We start from the raw sequence: 24,887 nt of genomic DNA on the forward strand, positions 1-24,887 counted from the left end.
TTTTCATGAAGGTGTATGGTAATAAAAGCCAACATACGCAAGCTGGAACATAAGAGATTCCAGTTAAATGGGAACAATATTTACGTTGAGTGGTCAAACATTGTTACAGTGCCAAGAGGTTTTGGAATCTCCATCCTTTGAGATATTTGAAACTCAACTGCACACATCTCTGAGCAACGCCCCTCTAACTGGACTTGCTTTGACTAGAAGACGGGACTAGAGGATTGCCAGAGCTCTCTTTTAAACCTACAGTTTTGTGGTTCTGTAAGTTAGTTGCTATGACTTTACATCATTTTATGAAAAACTCCATGATTCTTAGGGGGTTCTTAGAGAGATTTAACACTTCAGTAAGCTTAAATAATTAAGGCTATTTTAAGAAGAAAAAAATTAACATTCCTTGCTGAAAAAAACCCCTGTGTTAAGCAACCATTGTACAACTGAGAAATAACTGAGACTAAATGCACTTGTATAAAAAATATGAATAGGAAACTTGGTAATGTAGTAGTCTGTAGGTAAAAGCTATTTGAAAACTGCTTGACTGTTGTTGCTATATGATTAAACAATCATCTGTGACAAGAAAAAAAGATGTCTGTTGATATGAGGATTACTTAAGAAGGCTAAACACAAATCAGATAAACAGTTATAAAATTGCCTTTTGCGAATGGTTATCTTGCCCTTGAGCATGATGAATCATATTGAGCAGTGTTTGTATATAAACAATATCACCTTAACAACACTGCTACTGTGTAGCAGTAATTTTCAACTCCTAGACTGTAGGCAGTAAATTCTGGTAGTTAGAGCTCTAGTCTCTGAAGTAGTCCAATTTAGTTTTTGAGTAATTTAAATGCACATTAGAACTGAATTTTAAATACAGAGTTGAGGTTAATAGTTGCTGACTTTCTAGGTCCTTACTGTATTTTCTAGAGTTCTTTGGTGTTCTAATAGATAAGGAATGACACAAATACGAAAAAAAGTTGAGGGGGAGAGTGCAAAATGATGAATCAAGAAGCTTACTCCATGGCTTAAGGCTTGTTGCTGAAAAACAGTACTTGAAGCTTGTGTCAAATAGTACAATGTTTAGGGCTGGAAGAAAGCAACTTTGGAAGCAGAGCATTGGCAGAGTTATAAAGGTAAGGAAAACTGAACCTTGGACTAAGTCAAGACTAGCAACTGTATGGTTTTAATAAAGGTATGAATTGAAGTGGGGAGGGTATAGAAAAATATGTGTTTTGAAGTGGTGTAAGTGGATGATATTGGTTTCACAAAACTTTCTAATTATACAAAAATGGATAAATTTGCCTTTTAAAGCAAAACACAGTATTTGGGATATTTGTCATGATAGGTAGGGGTTTTTTGTGCAACTAGTCTTATAAGTTAATAGGTAAGGTATCAATCAAGGCTTAGTTGCATGTTTTGTTTTGGAAGCTAAATTTGCACTGGGAGATATTTATACATTTGTATCTTGTCCAGGTTGTTGCAGTGGTGTGGTAATCATATCATTTCACAAATGTTGTACTGGTACAATAAAGACCTTGATGCTGGATCTAGCAATAAAACAGGGGTGGGCTCTATCACTAAGGAAAACTGAAGTTTAACTTTACTCTTCCCATACTTATAAAGTGGGAACAGAATTTAGAAGACACTACATAGCATTGAGAAACAATAATAAAATACAGAAGTCATTAAGACCCTTAGACTAGACTAATTTTAAAAGCTGGTTATTTGACAAACTCTTCCTGAGTTAATACAGTGTTATAACAAATGTGGGAAAGCTCTGACTGATGTTTGAAATTTAAGAGTCAGCTAAGAGGAGTGCCCTAATTCTGTAGGGTATGTGTTTTCTGGAGATAAGCAAATAAAAAGGTGTGTGTCTGTTGAAAACTCAGGGTGCTCGTAAAGTGGAAAATGGCTTGCAGTTCACTTTTACAGGGAGATCCATGAGCAATGCTTATGCAACATAAAATATCTTAACAAGTTAAAGGAGAGACAGAGAAATGCCTTGTTGGTTAAATAATTTTTGGATAAGAGAGTAAATTAACAATAGAACACATTTTGACTCTTCTACTGTTGAACTTCCCTGTAAAGTTCAAGTGTATTGCTCATCCATAAGACTTTGATCTGAGTGTGTCTCAGTTCAGTAATGCGCAGTATTCTGACAATCAAATGCATCATTTGCTGGATAAACTGTGTTCAAGAACAAGTTTTAACTTGTGCAGTTATGACTTGCATACTAAATAACATTAATGCTAACTCTAAATAGAGTGTCTGCAGACACATCAGCAACCAAGCTCTGTAATGGAAAAGTTGGCAAGAGTCAATATTTGGTTTCTGAGGCTGTTGTTTCAATGGAAAGGCACTGGCATCTCTGAGTTCTGATCTTTTAGTACCTTCTGCTTAAACTTACATACTCGTGTTAACAAAGACTGTTGGTGGGGTTTTTTGTTTTTTTTTTTGTTTTTTTTTTTTTTTTAAATTTAACTTAATCCCCATTTTTGCTTCAGATTGCTATTGTGATGGTTGTGACTTCAAGCACATGTTAAAATGTAGTTAAGACTCTCCCCTTCATGCTACTTCAGGAGAAGGTGTCTACTGAAATTGGTTTCCTGTGCTAAATTTTTGGTATTTAGGTATTAGGAATTTTCAGGGTTTATGTAACATAAACCAAGTTATTTATTATAACTAGACTAATCATCAAAGAAGGGCTTCTTGGTTCATTACTTTAACTTTGGACTTGCATCTGTTGTAGGACTGTGTCATATGGCCTTTCTTACCTTTGTAACTAACTAAGAGGGGGGGAAAAGAAACCCCAAACTAAATGTGACTGTGCTGATGTTCTTTAAATGAAGAACTCTGGTAAAGCTGTATCATAAAAACCCAATCCTTCCGGATATCTAAGTGAGAAGGCATTTATCCCTTGTCAGTACTGTTCCATTGGGATCCTCCTATATCATGGAACATCATGAGGAGGCTCTGTTGTGTGACCTTGATCAGAAATTGCTGCCAATACTTTTCAGGGTTTGCACCTAAGTGTTACTGTACATACCAGCAACTCCTCTCTTAAGATGTCATTTATGTAGGTATGTGTTTTAGCAATCTTTCCATCTTCAAATCTGACCCTTTCAGCATTCTATGAAACACTGTTTATTTGAATTACATAAACTGTCATGAAATGCACCCATATGCAAAAATCAGGATGGAAACAAATATAGAATAGAAATCTACTTGTTCCTCCATGAGCCTTTTGCTCATTTATGTCTGGCTCTTAAAGATGAGGTGTGGGGAGGTGGTGGGAAGGGAAGAACGAGAGATAGAAAGTTCAACATTTTCTTGCAATTCATTCTTTCATTCTCTGAGATTTCTAATCCCAAGTAAAGAATATCTTAAACATTTCTTCTTTAAGTAATATGCAAATGGAAACTGATATTTTGACTGGTATCCAGTCTAGCTTCTGAGTGTTTTAAAATATTTAAATTAATGGCTTCCTATTGAAAGCACTGAAGGTAGTGCTTTTTTGAGGACAACCTAATCCTAAAATTGAGGCAGAAGTGTCTTCTGATGACTGCAACAACTGGGAAGTGAGAGTTGGGAACACTTCATTTGGGGAGGAGAAGTAGAAATGGTAGATCATCAAAATATGGAAACATGACAGGCAGGATGTGTTCTTGAATTGCATTGTAGTGACTGTCAGGAAAAACATGCATGCAACTTGGATTAATTAGAGAGAGATCCACCAGAACAGTGCAAATGCCTTCCAGAAATGACGTGTGATAAATGCAAGTGAATGTCTTAATCTTCATAAAGCTATAGATTTACTATCTAGTTAATAATTCCTTGTTTTCTCTAGGCACAGTTCATTAAAATAATTTAACTAGATTTTTAAAGTTTTGTGACATATTAATGAATGCTTGTTACTGGACGTAGACATCAAATAGTGCCTAATACTATGTGAATGGCTAAACACAATAGCTAGTATATTTGTTATAGGGCTTGAGACACTGCAATTAAAGGGTTGGAAAGCATTAAAAGAACTGAAACAAACATCAGGGCATGACTGCCCCGTTTGAAAAGAAGGTGCTTATGATTTCAGCCTTCATAAACAGCAGCTTGTGGAAGAAATGGAGGCTATGAACATAGCAAGGGCCATCTGTATAGGTGAGGTTGGGAACTGATGACCGATGTAAGATGAATACTTTTGTAGCAATATATCTAGAGTTCTCTGCTGGAAACACAGCAGAATACAAAAGTAGTCTCTCTGTAGTTGAAATAAAACAAAAAGAGCTTTTTGATGGATTAAATAGAAGCTAGATAATTGGCGGAGTCTTGGTTGTGTTTTTCTATGTTAAAGATGCATTATCACTTGTGCCTAAATTACTGAAACACCAGTTTTTAGGATTCTATGTTATCATCTAGCATGAAGCTGATTCAGTCCCAAATGGTTGCTTTTTGTATGTCTAACTACAAACAAAAGGGGGAAAATTCTACCCTGATTTGAGAAACACATAGGAAAGGCCAATCCTGTGATGACATTTCACTTTTGGGAAAGTGGAGACCACGTTAGACAATGACAGAGGTAAAACAGCATAAAGTACATGCACAAATTAATCTGCTACTGCATTCTTCAAGCATATCTGTGTAAAGGGCAGGATTCATATGTTTTTCTTTTACATGGAAAAACATTTCCAGTGCATTCAGCAGTTATGAAAATATGTTAGTATTTATGAATTTACCAAATATTTGAAAATTCCTTTAGAAAGTAGAAAAGATATTTACATAAAGGTATAAAGTATACTATGCAAATCCTATTGACTCTGCAGAAGCTTATGGATAAATCACTTGTGCATACTTTATAGAGTTACTAGATTTTTCATAATCACTGGGGAAATAAAGATTGAATTTACGACCAATGAAAAATAATTTTAAATTTCTTTTGAAAATGAAATGATATTAAATCATGTAATCTGCAAGCACAATAACACCAGTAACTATTCCAGAAGGCTATTTTGTCTATAATGTAATGAGATGTATTACATATGGGAATTCAATTTAATTAGAAGAGTAGGCATACTGTTTGAAGAATGGCATAATAGCTATAGTTAAGCACATTTGTAAACACTTGTGTACCTTGAGGCTTGTGGCTTGTTTTACTTCTCATTATATTAAAGAGATAATGTAAGAAACCCTAGCTTTCTTCAGCAGCATCTGTCTTTATTAGAGAATGCTTACAATATCTTCCATGAATCACAAAGATGGGTCAGAATCCTGTCTTGACTTGATGGTCATATGTGACTAGACTGAAAAACTGGGAAATAGGGTGATGAAGGTAACGTGCAGAACGATGGACCTGTACATACAAAGTACTTTTTTTTCCCCTACAGTCTTTCAACAACTACTTAATATTGTACAAAAGACCGCTGATAGAAATTCTTCGCTAAATCTGAAAAGAAAACACAGGAAATAAACTGTAAAATCATAACACGGGTTGCTTCTAAACATTTAATTTGAGTGCCTTAACATACACCACAAGTATGGAAGAATGTAATAGCCTTAACTTTTAAAAATAAATTTTAGACGTTTCTTTATTTTTGTCTTCCAAATAGATTATGAATTACTCATTGTCTGCTTTGTGTTTTATAACAGCAAAAGCTCAAGGAAGAGAGGGAGGCTAAACGTGCTCGGCTGGATGGCAGGCATGATTACTTACTGGATACTGTTGCCACTTGCGTGAATCTGGACAAAGCAGAAGTAGAAGATGCTGTTCTTGATGGTAACCAGGTAATCTGATGAATTTGATAATGAAGCTCATAGGGTGCTTTAGAACTGATATTACCATTAAATACTTGGTGAGATAGTTGTCAGATTTTGTGTCTGAGATTACTTAAGTCTTCCCAATGAAAAAAATATTTCTCAGCATTTTGTAATTAAGTGAGCAAAAGTGTCCTCACTTTCAGGAGCTATTGTAACAATATTGATTTTGAAATCAGTTGAATTGATTATAATTTCTACTTTCCAATGTTTATAGATAAGACCGTAAAACTGTGACTGCATATCATATTGGATCCACAGCATGAAGTCTCTTGGTCCCTGAATATATAGTACATACAGATTCAAGAGTCCTGTCCACAGCAGGCTGCATGTTGTTGTCTCCATTAGGCTGCCACCAGCATTTGTGAGACTACATTGTGATCTAGTTTAGGAAATTACTTGACAAAATAGAACGGCTAAGTGATCTGACTGACTATGTGAGGCTTAATGCAGGGGGTAAGCAGTTAGAAATACATATATTGAGGAAATGGTGCGTTAAAGTTGATGGTGAAGTATTATATGCAATGGAGATACATTTTGTGATTTGAATAGAAGTAACTATTTTTTTAAAACCTAGGCAGACAGCAAGTAGAACTTGTTTTACCCCCTGATACTAAAGTAAACATGGTTGTGGGGTTTTTGTTTTCTCTTTCCAACTGTGTACGTTCAATTTATGCCTTCCCATTTCAGTGCTAATATTGTTGACAAACTGAAGAAAGTCCAGTGGAAGACTATGAAGACAGTGAGGGACATAGGGCCTGCAAAGTATGAGAAGAGGGAAAATAAGAGATTGAGGGGCAGTTAGATAGTAGCCTGCAGTTGCTTGAAGAGTAGTTACAAGGATGACAGAACTGAACTCTTCTCAGCAGTTGCAGATGATACAACAAAGGCAATAGCCACAACTTGCAAAATGGACATTAAGAGACAAAAGACCCTTCTTCACCAGCAGAGAAATGCACTATGGGAATAGGTTACTCACTTGAGTTGTGGAATTTCTGTCCTTGAGGTTTTTGAGACTCAGCCTAGGCAAAGCTCTAGATGACCTGAGCGTTTGTTGATGATACAGGAGGCTGGCCTTGAGATCTCCCAGAGGTCCCTTCCAACATTTCTGTGATTCCATGTGATAGAGGAAAATAAGCTGTGTAGAGCCCTATCACACAAGTTAAAAAAGCAGAACTTGTTTCAGCTTTTGTGCATTCTATCTTTAAATAGGCTTCCTAGCAAACTATATTGTCCGAGAATAAGTCAGGTCAAGAAAATATTGGCAGGTGTTACACTTGGAAAAAGAGAAGTGCAACAGTTGTTTTGACCTCATCTTGGAGGGCTCAGCCAAGATTATCTGGAATAGCAGTTTATGTGATCTTGGTGTAACTGAGGCCAGTTATTAATTGAAGAGGATAAATGCAGCTTTCTTCCTGCTGCTGGTGATCTCAGCCTTTTTCCTGTGCTAGGAATCACAAATGGTACTGGCAAATGTTTCTGAAGAGCTTCTAGTAGAAGCCTTTTCTGCTGGAAGATTGCTATGTAGTTAGGGACTATATGAAACAATGACTCATAGATCTAGAAAAATAATTGATTAGGCCATAATTTCAGATGCTGAAACACTGATGCCAGCATAGAGAAATCAGCTTTCTTCCTGGGCCCGTATGGCCTTTAAATAAAACTTCCAGACTACACTACCAATACATGGTTCAGGGATGCTTGATGGTAGACTTAAATTGATGGAGAACTGTGAAATTGTCCTGATGTTTACAATATAAATAAAGGCTTCCTGTGTTGCTATGATATGGAATAATTGCAACTGTGTGTTTTCTGCTTTCAGCTAGTTAGGTGAATGGCAGTAAGAATAACGTGGGTGGGGGACTTCAGTGTGGTGCTGCTGCACTTCAGAACGTGAAGCAATGCCATGTGCCCTCAGTTTGAGAGATGATACGCAGCACATACAGTAAGTGGTTTCAGTAAACTGAAACATGGCCTGGCTATACCAATTGTGTTCAGCATGGACAAATTTAAATAGTTCAGTTAAGTAGGTGTGTGCTGCTAAAGGACAAGGCAATTCAATCATTTTTTGCAGGGTAGTAATTGGGCCTGGTACAACTTTATTACTGAACAATGATAATATGATGAGTATTTGTCAGCCCTTTATGTTAAGAATCTGAGTAAGCTAAACTTTTCATAGTGAGTATGCTATATGTAATGATCTCATCACGATCTCAAACAGATAGAGCGTATTGACAAATTCCTGGTTCCTGGTGGCCTGCGTCATCTGATGTTCTACTATCAAGATGTGGAGACAGTGGATACAGGTGAAGCAATTTAGGTTCTCCTGCAACATGTTATAGTTGTGCTGAGCAAGTGTGCAAGGAAAAAGCAAACAGTGAAGTTCTTGTAAGCTGGGGTTTAAGGCAAGTGAAGATTGGTCATACTGGGACATCGACCCTTGCTCATGAAATGAGGATTGATTAAATTACTGAACCAGTGACAGGTCTTCTGCCCCCTCCCTTCCTATCATGCCACTAGTCTGTCCTAGTATCCCTCCTCATTTCTCAGCACGTGACCATCCATCCATGTGGCCCTGTTACATGACAAGTGGCCCCAGGAGGCCTGCATTATGGGCAGCAGAGCCGTTGTCCCAGAAGTCTTTCTGCTCATGTCCTCCCTTCCCCAGTGCCCCCATGTTACTACACTTCTGTGGGAAGCCTCCTTCTCACTTACCCTGGCAGCAGTTCAGGACCCCTGTCACAAGGACACCCTCCCTTTGCCCATGCCTGCTGTCACAGAGCCTCCAGTGCTGCTGCTGTTGGGACTAGCCAGGTGCTATGTGACCTCTGGGACCCCGTGACTGGTTGATGGGAGTTCACCCTGCTTGTTTACCCTGGTTGTACAAGAAGGGCCTTGTAAATATATCTATGCATATCTGTATAAATCTGTGTTTATACATATGTGAACATATACTGAGTGTACAAACATATATTTACGCTTTATGTATTTTCAATAATATGTATGTATATACCTTAAAATATGAAAAGACTGTCTAATATGATATAAGCAACTTTAATAATTAAAGTTGAAATGAACATAGAAAACTAAATTAAAATAGAAACTCAGCCACTAATTTAGAAATCTACTGAGCAAGTTTTTATATGACTGAGTTGAAGTAGTGGAAGTATGTTGGAGAGCATGTGAAGCAAGGGGCAAAGCCTGGGAATCTAATCAGTCACCCTCACCCACTCCCAAGCTCCCAAACTGATGACCCTGTAGTATGATTGTGGTGGCCTTTGGTTTTTTTGGGATGCAAGCAACAGGGAAAGCTGGAGAAAAAAAACCAACAAAGCCCCAACAAGTTCACAGCAATATGTGTATTGGGTCAATAAGCAAAAGTCCCCCAAAGACCATGAGCACTGGAGGAGAAAAAAAAAAAAAAAGTAAAAATTAACTTGTGATGAAGGAGAAGACAGGTGAGTGTGGGGTGAAGTGAGTGGGGTGGAGGCTGCCTTTGCCTACAGCTGCAAGCGTACAGTTACTTGTGATACCATCACAGTGCTCTGCTTGTGCTGTACATTTTTCCTTCTTAGATAGGGCAGAGTTTGTAAAAGAATTTTCTGTGATGCTCATTCTGGGACTGTGGTTCACAAGGCTAGCAAAGCAAAAATCACAGTTATAGTGATGGCTACTAATTGGTAAAGTTGTCCTTTAACTACTGATGTCAACAATTCACTTTTTGATCTTTTTATTGTTGCTGTATCTTACTGAGATGTGTATGCACACAATTTTAATCTGAGGTAATACTAGAAAACTAGTAACAGAAGTAGCATGGCCAAACCCAGAATTTAAGAGAATTATTTTCCCCCCAAAGACACTGCTACTTCTTGGTGACTTTTTGCAAGTTTTACCAACAGCCTAAACATGGGAGCAGCATACTTATGTTAGGGGAAGAAGAAATGACAGAGAAGTCCTTTGTAGCTTCTGTGCTGGTTTTTTTGTTTGTTTGTTTGTTTGTTTTTCCCCCAAAGAATCTGCTGTGGTGTATCTCTCCTTGTTTTCAGCAGCACTCTTTCTTTTTTTTTCCTCTCTTTTTTTTTTTTTTCTCTTTCTTTCTTTGTATGTTAGACTTATGTCTACAAGTTTTTAAGGGAAGACAGTTGATAATAGCTCCTCTGAGGTAAACTACGCTTGCTGATTTTTTTTGTTTTGTTTTGTTAAGCAATAAAGCATTATCTGCAACTGCATGATAAAGCACCATGTAAGAGGATCTTGAGCCTGAACCTTTACTTAGAAGGAACAGAAAACAAATGAATGAATAGAAAGTAAAGGCTTTTGATGTGAGAATGGCAAAATTAGATGAAATAGTTCTTACTGTGCTGTGAGGACTCTGGATGCTGTGCACTGTCTGTGGATGGTCCCATGGGTTGGCTCCAGGGGACTAAGACTCAGAGATACACAAATGATGACTGAACTGTTTGTTTAGAAAACTATTCTTTGAATCAGTAATCGGTGGTTTTTAAGTGTTTCTTTTATTTGAATCTGCAGAGCGCTTCGGCCTTCCGGGAACAGGAACGAACTCTAATTTGACAAAGAAGAAACCTAAAGTATTTGTGACAGAGGGAAAAGAAGTTGCTTTAACTGGTGTGTGCATTTTCTTCATTAGATCTAGTCTTTTTAAAACCATCACAACTGAGAATATCTATCAGGTAAGAGTCAGTGACTGCTGCTCACTGTTTACGTTTCATTTTCATCTTGGGGTATTTGCTCTCAGCATGTAGTTTGGCAGCCTTTGACAAGGAGGAAAGAACACAGTTTGGCTGAATGAAACAGGATTAAAAAAGGAGAGGAATGGAAAAACTGACATTATTTAGCTGCAGCAACTTGAAGTGTATTGTTGCTATGAAGAAATAAAGTTAAGGAAGAAAATTTATGACAAAGAGCAATTAGTCAATACCTAAATAATAAGCTGTTAAATTTCAATAAGTGCTAGCAAATCCATTAAAAAAACAAACAAAAGTGATTTTATTTTTGAGAGCATATGTCTGCAAATTGAATATAAGCAAGTTTTTACTGGTGAAAGACTCCTTAAATCTATGATGGTCTGAAATAAACAAAGCTGGATCAAATGCTCCAGTAGTGAGGGGCATATAGTAAAATGTAGGCAATGCTACAGTTGTAGACAAACTAATCAGAGTGCTAAAGTAAGAATGATGGGCTAAATGAGGATTTAGTGTTGTGGAAAACTTTCTATATGCTTCAAAGGTGGAACTTTCAAGTACAACTCCTAAACTAGCAAGGTTTAACTTCTCCCATCTCTTCTAGGAAAAACTTTAAAGCTATTTTGCCCAGGTAGGCAAGAAATAGAAGAGCAAAGGGTGGGTGAGGTGGCTGTCATCACATTTATTATTTGATTTCTACAGATATACTCTTTAAAGTTTTATGCTTAACCTCTTAATATAATTTGTTTGGGTGATTTTGAAAGAACTGGCTTAGAGTTTAGCCAATTTTATACTGTTTAACAATTAAATATTTTTTTGCTTATTAATAATGTTTGCAAGCTGGTAATTGCAACTGAAAGACTGTAAAGCAGACTTCTTCGCAAGTAATTATGTAGCCCTTGCTGATAGTAGGTAATACCTTAAAACTAGGAAAGACAGGTTGAAAAGTAAAAATGATGTGTGTGGAAGTACATTTAATGAGTAGCACTTAAATACAAGTTGCTTGGTGTTTAATTATGTTGCTGAAAAAAATTCTTCTAATGAAGCAAAATATGGCTGGCAGATTCATGTAATTTACCTTAGAAGTCTTCAGAGTCTTTTTCAGAATGTCTAAAAAGCAGATGTTCTGTGAATTGTTCTCTCTCCAATTGGATAGATGCATTCTTCCTGAACCAAAACCTTTGGGCAGCTGCAAATCAGAATTGACAACAGTTCATAATTCTTTTGGCATCTAAGCCTTTTAAGTGCTATGATCTGTACATATACATATATATATACACACACATATGTATGAATATATTAAAAATATAATTCTGATAGCTTTAGAAATGGCAGGCTGGTGTTATTTTACTCACCCATATAATCCTTATAAATAGAGGTCTATTGTTTTCAGATCTTTGTTCCCTCAGTTTCGTATGACAAGTTGTGAACCTGTGCAAATCTTGCAGCCCTTGCTAGCAAGAATTGTGCTGTTAGTACTTGAAGAGCACTTGAAGACACTGGCAATTTTTGAGATGATCAAGGCAATAGGACTGGAATAAATGTAATGATGTCAAAATTTTGTTTTCTATTTTAACTTGTATTGTGTTTCTTTTACAGGAAGTAAGTTTTAATATGATGAATGTAGGTCGAGATGGCTTACTAAAAAGTGTTGAGCAGTTGATATCAGAAATCTTCATTCCAGCCTTACAGACTATGGACTGTGGCTGGGTTGAACTTGGTGAACCTCAACAAGCTTCCAGTATTAAGCAGGACTTCCTTTGTTCCCTTGAAGCGTTTGTTAATGTGCTATCAGGAACTCAGCAAAGTCTGTTGGAAAAGGTAGTATGTTCACATGGTAAATAGAAACTGAGCTACCTGCAGAATGTTGCTTGCTCTGGGCCTTTTGAATTAACTGCTCTTGCAGAATACTCATAAAAATTGCCTTTCTTAAACTGGACGAAAAAATAACCCTTTTGTTTGTTGTCATCAGTAACTTGTTATTCAGTGTTCTTTGGCTTTAACAATTTTTCAGGTCCTCCTGTTCTTGTTTGTTCTGGCACGAGTTCTTTAGAGTTAACAGCTTCTTGACTCTCCAATGGCTGTGGTCACTCTTAAAACAAGAATGATTACTTTATGACAAACAGTTTCTTTAACTGTTATTTTCTACTCTGTGTTTGTGAAGGAAAGGGCAGGAGAGCACAGCCAACATGCTGGTGAATTCTTCAGATTCTGGAGTCCAGTTCTGGCTCAAATCAGTTTAACTTAAACTGAAGTGGAAATATGAAGTGAGATACCCCAAGTGGGGCAACCGGTTACTTTTAAAAGTTCCTGCATTATTTGTCATAAACATTTCAGCATTTCATGTTTTTTTTAACTTGTGTTTTAGGTCAGTCTGAACAAATGTGAAACATATGATCTGAAAACTCTAAGACGACCTTCAGATTACCTGATGGTTGCTAACAGCATAGATGCTCTTGAAAGAATAGAAGCCTGCATAAAAGGATGGACCAAACAAATTGAACAGGTGATATACTGGACAAATGTGAAGTATGACAACATAGACATATTGGCAGATGATGAGTTTAATTCTGTTGGCGTATAACAGCCTTTATAGAAAATTAGATATGATCAGTCCCTGTATTTTAAAGTAGTGTTTTGTGTGCTTTTGCTTCTCAATGAGAATATTGAGAGCTTTTTCTATGCACATGTTTCTGGAAACTTAGTCCCCTTTCTTGATAAGCACCTATTCTTAAAGTAGAAAACAATGATTCCCAGTGGATTTAACAAAAGCAAAAGGAGCACAATAATTCAGTAAATACTATTCACGGTGGTCAAAATCGTACTTTGAAACATGCTTTGCAGGTTATTTGCAGAAAATGTAATTGTAATAGGGCTCTTGATACTACTCCTTCTTTAACTCAGAACTAAAAAGGCCAAGCAAAATTAAGGTATCTTATGTGAGGTGATGGCTGAGTTTGGTAATTTATCACAGGAGGTTAATACTAGGAGTTAATTATGAATTAATCCATGCTATCCATGCAGATAAAATAATGTCACCCACTAATATTACTGTATGATAAAAGGTTCTTGCAGAAAATGACCAGTTGAGAAAGGAAGCTGATGACCTTGGTCCACGAGCAGAGCTTGATTATTGGAAAAAGAAATTGTCAAAATTCAACTACCTTATGGACCAGCTGAAGAGTCCAGATGTGAAGGCAGTGCTTGGAGTGCTCACTGCTGCTAAATCCAAACTGCTGAAGGTTTCTGTTTTGAATTATGACATATATAAAGACTAGAAATATTCTGTATACTCTAGTCTATTTTGGTGATATGTGTAACATTACTGGTAAGGAAAATATTGAAACATCTTTGGCTTTTGTTTTCTTTGTCCTTCCCTATTCCTTACCTTGAGTACATAAAAGTTTGAATTAATTTATTGGAAAAGACTGGGAACCCCCTTTGTTTAAATGCTCATAATGTACTGCATCCACGTGACTCAACAGAAATAAATACTTACAAATCTTTGAAAAGTTGATTATTAAATCAGAAAATTGAATTAATGAATAGGTATTTAATTAAAATAAAATATCCCCCCCACCTCATTTTTTAAACCTCTTTATCATGTTGTTACACTGTCTGTCAAACCTGCTTGTGAGGTCACAACTTCTCACATTGATATAACAAAGTTGGAGACTCATTACAAACACGAAAATAAGTGAATAAAAAAGTCTTGGCTCATCAATGTAACATAATAATCATCAATAAAATAAGAGACGTGAAACAAACAGCTATCTATTCATCAGTCAATCAAGCAAAAGTAGTTAACAGATGATCTCTATATATTTTACAGCAGCTTGACTTTACACTACTAGTGACATAACTTGTTGAGCTGAGTGCTCTGACTGTTCACAGTCAAGTTATTGAAGCAAACAAGGTCGTGTTCCTCATCTTGGGTAAACAAAGTGTAACTCTGGAGTAACAGATCTGTGCTTTCAAGTGTGTTTAAAGGCTAATGATAAAACAGAGTGATCTCAGAACAGTTTGTCTGAAATGCATGGTTTTATTTTTTTCCAACTTTCTATTCTTAGAACTGGCGAGCACTGGATATTCGCATCACAGAGGCAGCAAATGAAGCTAAAGATAATGTCAAGTATCTATATTCTCTGGAAAAATATTGTGACCCGTTATACAATAGTGATCCTGTAAGTAAATCTTTTGAATTCTTAACATAAATCTGTTGAGACAACTAAAATGCATGTATTTTGTAGGATCAGTTTAGGAATTACATAGATAGCATTTTAGGTATGCATATCTGGTTTGAGACTTTGTTCAGTTATACTAAAAGTGGCCTAGTGGGAATTTCTGGCTACAAAATAGAGTACTTGTTATTTTCTTGCTATGATATCTATGAAAATTTTGGTCTGATGATGAAATTGGATTCTGTGCTATGGGAGGAAGTGAGATCTTTGTAATTTAAAAAAAAAGGGGGGGGTGGGTGTGAAAGTAAACCTAGTGCCACACTACAAAGTCTGGGGTTTTGTCTTTGTGCTGGCAGTAAGTTCATGCTTAGCCTAACATTTATAAGGCAATTTTCAGCTTCTTGAGTTAGGAGAACATAAATACGGTTATGTAAATATTAAGGTGTAAATATAAATCACCTTCTCATACCATAGTAACAGAATGATGCAAGCATATAGTAAACAAAACCAGCCAACCTAAAGTATGGGATAGGAAGAAGAGTTTCTCACTGTCCCATTATCTGCTAAAGTAGGTGGCAAATGGTTGCTTTTATTAAAACTGGTTTTGCAACTGTGTACATGTCTTACTAGTCAGGGAAATATGATGAGTAGCCATGAATATTCAAAGCTCTGACCATCCTAGCCACCCCTCCCCACATACCTTTCCCAAAGGTAAGTTACTTCCAAACAGTGCTAAGGGCAACCGTGCTATGGCTCTGTCTCTGTTTGTTTCCATTTACTGGATGGTTATTAGAACAACGTGTTCTTTCAGTGTTTCCCAATCTGATATTTGAGTCTCTCTGATTAAATGTTAGTACGATACCCATACAAAGCGGCATTAAAGTGAATATACTTTCTATTGGTGCTGTGCAGGGTCTGTTGAACTTGATCTGCTTTGTGCTCCCCATACTGACTTTTACCAAGGAGGAAGTGGTGCCAGCTTTAGAGATATTCAGTTTTGAGAGTGTGTAGCACTTGGGGTGGAAGCTGTCAAGGCATGGAGTGTGAACCTTTCCTTTATGGATATTTATCTGTAGAATGTTGAGAACCAGTTTGTCAGTAGAGTAAAACTGTCATTGCTTTGGAAATTAAGATGTGAGGAGGAGCTGTCTGAAAAAAATCTGTCTGGCCCATTCATTGGCTGAAGACATAATGCTTCCCTTCAAAAAGGCATTTCTATTTCTCTTCCACACAAGGCTTACTGAAAACCATATAGGGTACGGAGAATTAAAATGTGTATGATGGGTTAACCTTGGCTCTGGGCCAAGCACTGTGTTACTCCCCCTCCTCAACAGGATGGGGAGGGAGTACAGGATGAAAAAGCTGATGGAATTTTTAAAGACAGGGAGATCATCATGGGCAAGACAGACTTGACTCAGGGAAAAGCAACGTAATTTATTGACAGTGAAAATAGATTTTAGGTAGTGAGAAACAAAGACAAAAACTAAAACCACATCTCCCCACCACCTCTCTTCTTCCCAAGTTCAGCTTCAGCCCTTCAACACCGACTTCTCTTCCTCCTCCTCCCCCTGAGTGGCACAAAGGGATGGGGAATAGAGGGCTGCAGTCAGCTCATAACAGCTCCTCTGCGCTGCTTGTCCTCCTAAAACTTCTCCCTGCGATGGAGTGGGCCCTTCCCATGGGCTGCAGGGAAACACCGCCCGCCGGAGTCTCCCCCAGGGCCGCAGGGACATCTGTGCGGGGGCACCCGGAGCCCCCTGCCCCCTCCCGCTCCCCCCTCGGGGCTGGCTGGGCTGTTTCTCACCCCGTTGCCCTCAGCCCTGGCTGCCGGGCACCGTTTTGCCCTTTCTCAGCCCGGCTTTCCCCGAGGCGCCCGCCCGTGGCTGCGGGGCTCAGCTGTGCCCTGCGCTGGGGCCGGTGGAGCCGCCTGGAACCGGCTGGAACCGGCTGTGCCCAGCATGGGGCAGCCCTAGCACCACCTCATGGGGCCACCACTGCTGCCGACGCCTGCACACCTGCACCCCAAAGAATGAGCTATGAGATCACCTCTTCCCAGGCACTTACCTATTGCATATAATTTTTTATGTTCTAAATGCCAGCAGTATAGAAAAGTTGTTCTTCGCAGTTTGTGTATTCAAATGAGTGCCATGAGGCTTAAGGCAATTTTTGGGCTCGCTCCATATGCAAGCTTAGGTCAGGTTTAGCAAAAGAGGCTACAAATGTACTTTTTAGGAAAATAAACGGTACTTTGGAAGAGGCCTTTATCAAATTTCACTTGCTGGCCAGAATTCTTCCAGCCAAGACTCTAGTGAAAATTTTTCCCTAAAACTGAATCACTGAGCTTGGAGGTGAAGTGGGACAAGCAGCTTTGCAGGGGAGGCTGAGGGAAACAGAGGCACAAACATTAGGCAGACCATGTTCGTCGTGCTCCTGCGTTCGCTAGCTCGGTGTTGAGCTAACGTATGATAACAGAAGTACTCAGCAGAGTTCAGACTGTGTGTTTCTTTCCAGGTGTCCATGGTGGATGATATTCCAGGCCTCATAAATGCAATTCAAATGATTCAGAGTATCTCTCAGTATTACAACACATCTGAGAAGATATCCTCGCTCTTTGTGAAGGTTGGTTCTACAGTGTGAAAGGAAGTTTTCACAGTTTTGTTTGTGGTGTTGATTGAGTGAGAGACAGAAAACACAAAGGGATGAAGCAATTGAAGAGGCAGCATTTTGGTCAATTTAATGCTGCTTTTTGAATGTGTAGTGAATTGGAAATAGTGATAAAACTACTTCAAAGGTAGAACTTACTTTACTGTCTGTAATTTGGAGTTGTAAGAAATTTTTCAGGCTTCTTGAAGATCAGGGCTAATCTCAACCCTGATGTGAATAGATTGAGGAACTTTCTGTTACAATGAGTTTTGCCTGTGGTGAACAGTTTTATGTAGAACCAATTATGTTAAATTTATATACCTCTTACACCTCCTTATGTTTTCATAAAGAAGGAAATGGAATTTGAAGGACAACCTATTCTTTAATGATCTCATGGGCCTTTGATTTTACTTTCGCTTTCAGAAGTGCCAAAGTCTCATGACTTTGTAGTCCTCAATGTCATTTCAAGGTTGGTACAAGGAATTTAGGTTTAGGTTAAGCATAGTTGATCAACATTTTGGTGGTGTAATGGTCTGGAAGCTGGATATTGTAAGGACAGTCTGGCTATGGGGCTGGTATTTGGTGTTGCTATTTTGCAGGCTTTAGGTTGGTGGAGTCAGAGGTATGGGATGAAACTGAAAGAAGAGCAAGATCTGCTTTGTCTTGACATTTTTTTTTTCACAAGGTTAAAACTGCTTTTAGGTGACCAATCAGATGATCACAGCATGTAAATCTTACATTACAAACAACAATATGGCCACCATCTGGAATCAACCTCAAGAGAAAGTTATGGAAAAGCTGCAAGCAGCTATTAGACTTAAACAGGTAGGTGGGAAGAGTGTGTAGAAAACAGAATATAAGGTGGGATTTAGGAGGGCATGATTAGGAAAACTTTATTCTATATGAGGAAGAAATGTTATAATGAAAGAAAATGAACCAACTGAAAAATAACCTCTGGAACTGGAACATTTGTATTAGATAACAGCAAATTTAGTCCAGCATCTGCTGATTTTCTGGAAACAGGATTTTGATGCTTAGCCTAACTTAACTATGCTTCTTACATGAGAATTGCTTGGATTTTCATGTCTGTATTTCTCTAGAATAGAACACATTCTTCTCATATGATGGGGAGGGATGTGTGATAGAAATGAAAACGGAGCAAGTTAGTGAGCTGAACATATTCCAAAGATACGTGGACAAGCTATACCTTTAGATAGGGCGATTTAATGAAATGAGGGCAATTCAGCTGTTCAGGTTGCGTAGACTTGTTGTGAAAATAGCCTTTATTTTTTTGCATATACTTTTTTCTTCTTTTTTCCCCTCTAGAACATAAGATCATAGGATAATTCAGCTTGAAAGGGTCCTTAGCAGGAATCTAGTAAACCTCCTGCTCAAAGCCAAAGCAGGGGTAGCTATGAGATCAAACTTGGCTGCCCAGTTCTTTATCCAGTCCTGTCTTGAAGCTCTCTGAGGATGAGGAGACTGCATAGTCTTTCTGGGCAATCTCTTTCACTGCTTGGCTGTCTTTAGGGTGAAAGATTTTCTCCTAACCAGTCAGAACATATTCTGTTTCAATTTATGCCCATTGCCTCTCGGCCTGTGTCCATGTGTTGCTGTGAAGATTGTAGCTCTTTCTTATAACCTTCCTGTAGATACTGGAAGGTTCATATTAGGTTTTCTCCGTTATTACTTTTTGATCCCTTAATAATATGTGCTTGGAAGAATAGAAGTTTATCCTGACACCTTCTGAAGCAACAGATCTTGCATAGTTCTAGCACAAATTAGTGTAAATTTATATGACATCTTACTATCAGCAATGAGTAGTAAATGTGTATGTTTCTATAAAGATACAGCAAGTTATTCTGTTGCTGGATTAAAATATGTTGAAGGAGTAGGTTTTTATTTGAGTCTTATTAGTTCCAAAAGCTTTCAGAAAATCAATAGATTAAAACGTAAAATTTGAATCACTAACAATTTAGGAAACTCTGGGTCTTTAGTATTAATATTTCCAAGTGGGCTTATTCGTACATATATGTGATAAGAAAAAATTAACATTGTATTTTAAAGGGAACTGCTCTTGAAAGAAACCATTTCAAGCAAATCTGCTGACTATGTAACCTGACTTTGGGAAGAATTTAATTTTAACATGTTTGGAGTAAGGTTTGTGCCCCGTTGAGAAAGCAGAGTGAAAACTCAAGCTGCTATGGACACCATTCTAACTTATAAGGGGGTTTGTTCTGGAAAGTGATTTTGTAAAATTTCAAACATCATTACTCAATAAAACTGCTCAGCACACAATCATTATTTTCAGTTTTCAAAAACCAAAATCTCAGTTGTCATCTTGGATAGTCAGTAAACACATTCAGTAAAGATATTAAGCCCTGCTAAGAAATGGAAGGAACATAATTTCGTGCCAGTTATGGATGGAATGTACAGATACATATAGGGGCAGTTCATTCTTGTGATGAAGTGTGTGATCATGTAATGTTGTTGGGTTAGTTTTCAGAGACAAATTTTATGACTGTCTTTGTAGCGTTCATGAGATGAAACCTCTACTTGCTATCAAGTTAGGATAATAGCTGTCTGCATAAATTTTGTTTTAGCAGATGACAACGCCTTTTATTATATGCTTGACATTCTTTTAAATTCTTCCTTGTTTTTAGGAGTATCAAAATTGCTTTCACAAAATAAAAAAGAAATTGGAACAAAATCCAGCTGAAAGACAGTTTGATTTTAGTGAGATGTATATCTTTGGAAAATTTGAAACCTTTCATCGACGTGTGGTAAAAATAATAGATGTATTCAATACTATGAAAACCTACTCAGTTCTACGGGAGTCTAAGATAGAGGGACTGGAAGGAATGATCACAAAATATGAGGTACACAGTAAATTTTGATATCCTGTCAGTCTGACTTGAACTTTAAACAATAAATCATTATGAAAGTTAGAAAAGGGTTTATCAAGAGAAAAAATTGAGCCATGGTTTTGTGCTATAATCAGAAGAAAAAGTGAGAAATGGAACATTTCTGTCTTTACAAATGTTTTTCTTGCTATGAAAGTGTACTGTGACCAAAATTGCAGACTGTTTTAATCTCTTGCCCATTATTCTAGGAGTACCTGATCAGTCAGTGCCGGCCAGTGAGGTAGTCCATTGCCATGGTAGTTGATGCTGCAGTTCCATTTCTGTGCTGCATAAATACAAACAAATATAAGTTTTATTTCTTGAAATAAGTAATTTAAAAAACAAACAAAAAGCCAAATGTTTCATTAAGGAAATAGCAAGCTTAATTCCAGCAAAACAGATTATGAAGTTTACTTAAAATCTGTACTCTAGAACTAGGGTACAGTCATCATCTTCGTGTTTTATGAGGGAAGAAAGAGTTAATTCACTCCACTTTAAATCTTTAGGCTGGAGGAGGAAGAGAAGTGACTTTCCTGGTTTTCTGTGAAAAGCTCTTCAAGCTGAGGCTTTTTCCTTTGTAACAGCAAAATCCATTTGCTTGTTAGTATTACTATCCAGGTTTCTTTCCTGGTCTTTTTATGTAGTAGGAGTGACACCTGAGCAACAAGGAGCTCTTCTAAGAATATAAATATGCTAAATCATGTTCTTTTCCTTCCTTCTTTTTGAGATTAACTTTATTTTCTAGCAAGTAGAGTCTTCCCTGGTTTTACTGAGCCTGAGCTAATTTACCTTATTATATATCTTTCTTAGTGCAGTATCATAATTATGGCACTTGTAAATATTAAAATAAATCAGTTAAATTGATCAATCAAGTATTCAATGTGTGGTTTGTAGACTGCTTTCAGAGATCACATGTGATACAGTGATCAGGTAGTACAGGCAAATGTGACATTCTAATTTGCTTTACCCTGTCCTTTTCCTTTTTGTATGGCCACGAGTAAATGACTTTGCTTTAGTTAAATAACCATAGGGTGAAATGTGAGCATTCCATGGTCCATCCTGGTTCAATTCTCTCCCTGTTGCAGTCCAGGATTTTGGTTCCTTAATGGCATCTTTCACAGTAACTGGTTTTCTCCTTTGTTCTCCTCTATAGTTTTCTGAGGAAAACCTGGGCACAGCTGGAAGGGTAGTTTGATCTAAGGCTATTCCATGTGGGCAGGATAGGTGTGGGCTGCTCTAAATTTTACTCCATTCACTGAGAACTGCTCTCTAAAGTTGTGCTAGCAGGCTTCTCAGCAGCTCAGGTTGCTGAGAATTTTCAGGTCATGCTATGAAGATGCTATTTTGGTAGGCTGGAACACAGACATCTCACTTGTTTGGGGCATTTGTATTTGAAAAGCTGCCTGTGACTATTAGCCCAGGCTCTTATGAAGTCTGCAAATTCTGTACAGATAAACTGCATTGTCCACTGCAGCACTCATGCCTGAAGTAAGAGCTTTGTGTGAGACCTAGTTAGCATGAAGTCGATTTCATTTTGAGGGGACGGAGTAAGGGGTAATTATACACACTACGGTAGAAAATACTACATGGAAGGTTCTGGATGGTATGCATAAAGGGCAGAAAGTGATTGTACTTTTTTAACAGCGACAAAATTGAGGTACTGAAGTATTTGACATGGACTGTAGGTATAATTATGTGACTATCTGACTTGAAAATTGTTTACAATAGGAAGTTATTATGTTGCAGTTTTTCATGCTTTACCTCTTAGTTGCTATCTAGGATTTGCTTACTTTTAGAGGAAAAGATTGAATTTTTATTTACAGCAAAGCAATAAAACTGATGGTCAGTTGACTTACAATAAAATGGTAGAAGTCTGCTGTGCTGAAAATGTATTGAGCTTCATAGCTATACCGTGGTAAACTGCTAGGATGTTGAACAGTGGTTCATCATTAAAAATCCTTTAACTTGTGTCTGCAGCTCAAGGGAGATGCTGATTAAGATGTACTGTCATTTGAGTGGACAGTAGCTATGTAAGAGAAGCCAGGAACAATAAGTCCTGAGCTGGTGATGTGCTGCATCTTACTGTAACTTTTGAATAGTCTGTTTTTCTATGGAATTGGTTAATATAAAGACATGGAAAATACTAATGCAAAAGTATTATTTGGTGGTGAACTTTGTTAACTTTTAAATAGAAATAATCAGCCTCTGCATGAGAAAATATTTAATGGGGAACAAAATGTCTTTGATGAAAAGCAAGAATCTGAATTTTCTGTCAGTTCTAATCGACTTAAAATAGAAGGAAATAATATAAATTAAATTCATATGATTGTTGCACCAGCTTGTTCCCGTCAAGTATGTCATTTAAGTGGTTTGCTTATATTGCTCAGCAAATACTGGTAACTCATGGCCAAGATAAAGTGTGGATGTGCACAGCCCATTGTGCTAAATATTTTGGTGTGGTAAGTTTTTGATAAGGACTTTTTTTGGTGATAGTTTTCTTTTTCTGTGACACTGTTTAGGGCATTGTTGACACCATGAAGAAAAGGCATAACAATTTATTGGATCAACGGAAGATTGATTTTGACCAAGATTATGAAGAGTTTTGCAAAGAGATAAATGATCTTCATGTAGGTTTTACAATCCAAATAAGAATTTAATTTACTGATGAATCCTCATGAAACAAAAATACCTCTGAGTTATCACCAAAGAAATTATGCAAATCTCAAAGTTTATATTCTGAAATGGAAAAATTATTTTGATGTATTTCCACTTTAAAGCTTGCATTTATTATCTAACTTTCAGACCTCTTTCATGGAATAGGCCAGAAAGGGCCTTGAAGGCCTCCAAGAAAAGGATTTTTCATTACTGTACTTTATTGGGAAGTTATGCTAGCAAGAATAACATGAAAATTGATGATTTCATTGAGTGAATGTGAGCAAAGCACAACCAAGTCAGATAATTAACTTTCCCATAGGTCTGAAATCAGAAATTGGTGGAAGAAAAGGGTATATGTAGAAGAAAAGAATTAAAACAAATGCTTGGCTAGCTTTGGCTGCTAAAGAGCTAAGCAAGCTTTCTTTGAGGGCTCTCAGCATGGTGGAACATTTGAGGGCACAAAAGCTTTTGTTGGTTGCATGGCTACAGAGGGAATTTGGAAAGAAAGAACCATGAAAGTTGGTTGTATTTTGTTTAATTCTTGAGGGAAGGAAGAAAGGGAAAATTGATACTTATTGAGGTTAGTTTCACATAAACAAATTATGTTCTAATATTGTGTGTGATAAAACCTGTCAAACAATATTGGCATATTTGAGGTGTGTGCCTTATGTAGTTCTCTGCTGTAGAATTATTTGCTCTCCTCCAGGATCAATTAAAGATTTTCATGGACATCACTTTTGAAAATATTCTGAACACTGAAAGAGCACTGAGTATGTTGAAGAAATTTGAAAGGTACTGTGTCCTATCTAGATTGCTAGAATTCTGCCAGGTGATGGAAATAACACTGAAGGTGGTGTGAAGTGGGAGGAGCAGAGCAGGAGGCATTTCCTTAAGTACAAACAAAAAACAACTGAACCTTCTCTCATTCAGCTCTTCAGCTCTGTGAAAGGATGTCTTAGCAGTGTGGATGAATAAACCCCATATTTTTTGTATCAGAAAATGCAAAATATTAATGGACTTTGAACTTCATCTTTCAAAGTTAGCATAAATACAGGAAAACTTTATGGCTGTTAGCATATTTGCCTTAGCTTTGTACTTCAACAATGGGAATAATTTGTTACCACAGTGCAGTTAGGAGAGAGTAAAATGGTTGTATTAGGGAACAGTGAAATTTACCTTGATAAATTCACATTGTTGCAAAGCAGCTTCCATCTTTATTGCCTCAGTTTTCTTATAATACTCTGTTTAATGGAGTAGACTGCTAGTGGTGGATTGGTTTCAGTTTGCTGAACATAATTTTAGCCTAGTGTTTGAAAACAGTGACAAAACAGAAAATGCGTAGGCTTATTTGGAAACTTTATTGTCTGGTCTAAATCTTGGTTGCTTGGAATCAGGTTGTGACAGCATTTGTTCAAGCTTTAGTGAAAACTGCTGCTAAAGTTATTTTCTAAAGAAGACAAGAATGACTTTACTGTATTTTCCAAAAAGCATCAAAATTATTTTAGAAGTAACGAAGGAGTTTTTTTAATGATTATTATTTTTCTAAGCAGATTAAAAATCCCGAATCTTGGGATTGATGAAAAGTATCAGAAGATACTTCAAAACTATGGTCATGACATCGAAACAGTCTGTAAGATCTACACTAGGCAGAAGCAGGACCCTCCACTGGCTCGTAATCTGCCTCCAATAGCTGGTAAAATCTTGTGGGCACGCCACCTATTCCACAGGATCCAGGAGCCCATGGAGTCTTTCCAGCAGCACCCGGCTGTTCTGCAAACGCCAGATGGCAAGCGCATAATCCGCAACTACAACAAAGTAGCAAAAGTTCTTATGAAGTTCGAGGTGATCTACCACAGGGGATGGCTTCAGCAGGTAAACCAGCTGATTTTGGTTAGGATATGTCTTTAAAAGAATGTGTTGGATTTTTGTTGTTCGTAGACTGATAACATCTAGTTCTACAGAGCAGACGAAACACTGGGTTACAGCAGTGTGAAGAAATC

At 37.4% G+C, this 24,887-nt stretch overlaps 1 protein-coding gene across 1 annotated transcript in view; it reads left to right on the top strand.

Annotated features, from left to right (window-relative positions):
* Positions 1–364: 364 nt before the first annotated feature.
* DNAH5 (dynein axonemal heavy chain 5) overlaps positions 365–24,887 on the top strand; it is a 133,007-nt gene continuing 108,484 nt past the window's right edge. Inside the window, exons 1-14 of the mRNA XM_080381124.1 lie at positions 365–1,130; positions 5,638–5,772; positions 8,024–8,108; positions 10,333–10,493; positions 12,105–12,326; positions 12,874–13,011; positions 13,571–13,747; positions 14,576–14,689; positions 17,198–17,305; positions 18,032–18,154; positions 19,993–20,208; positions 22,752–22,859; positions 23,594–23,679; positions 24,438–24,759. Coding sequence (XP_080237250.1) covers positions 1,074–1,130; positions 5,638–5,772; positions 8,024–8,108; positions 10,333–10,493; positions 12,105–12,326; positions 12,874–13,011; positions 13,571–13,747; positions 14,576–14,689; positions 17,198–17,305; positions 18,032–18,154; positions 19,993–20,208; positions 22,752–22,859; positions 23,594–23,679; positions 24,438–24,759 — 2,052 coding nt within the window. The 5' untranslated portion in view covers positions 365–1,073. The remainder of the gene's footprint in view (positions 1,131–5,637; positions 5,773–8,023; positions 8,109–10,332; positions 10,494–12,104; positions 12,327–12,873; positions 13,012–13,570; positions 13,748–14,575; positions 14,690–17,197; positions 17,306–18,031; positions 18,155–19,992; positions 20,209–22,751; positions 22,860–23,593; positions 23,680–24,437; positions 24,760–24,887) is intronic.

Source organism: Falco punctatus (assembly GCF_963210335.1).
Source record: "Falco punctatus genome assembly, chromosome: 3".
NCBI classification, from domain to species: Eukaryota; Metazoa; Chordata; class Aves; order Falconiformes; family Falconidae; genus Falco; species Falco punctatus.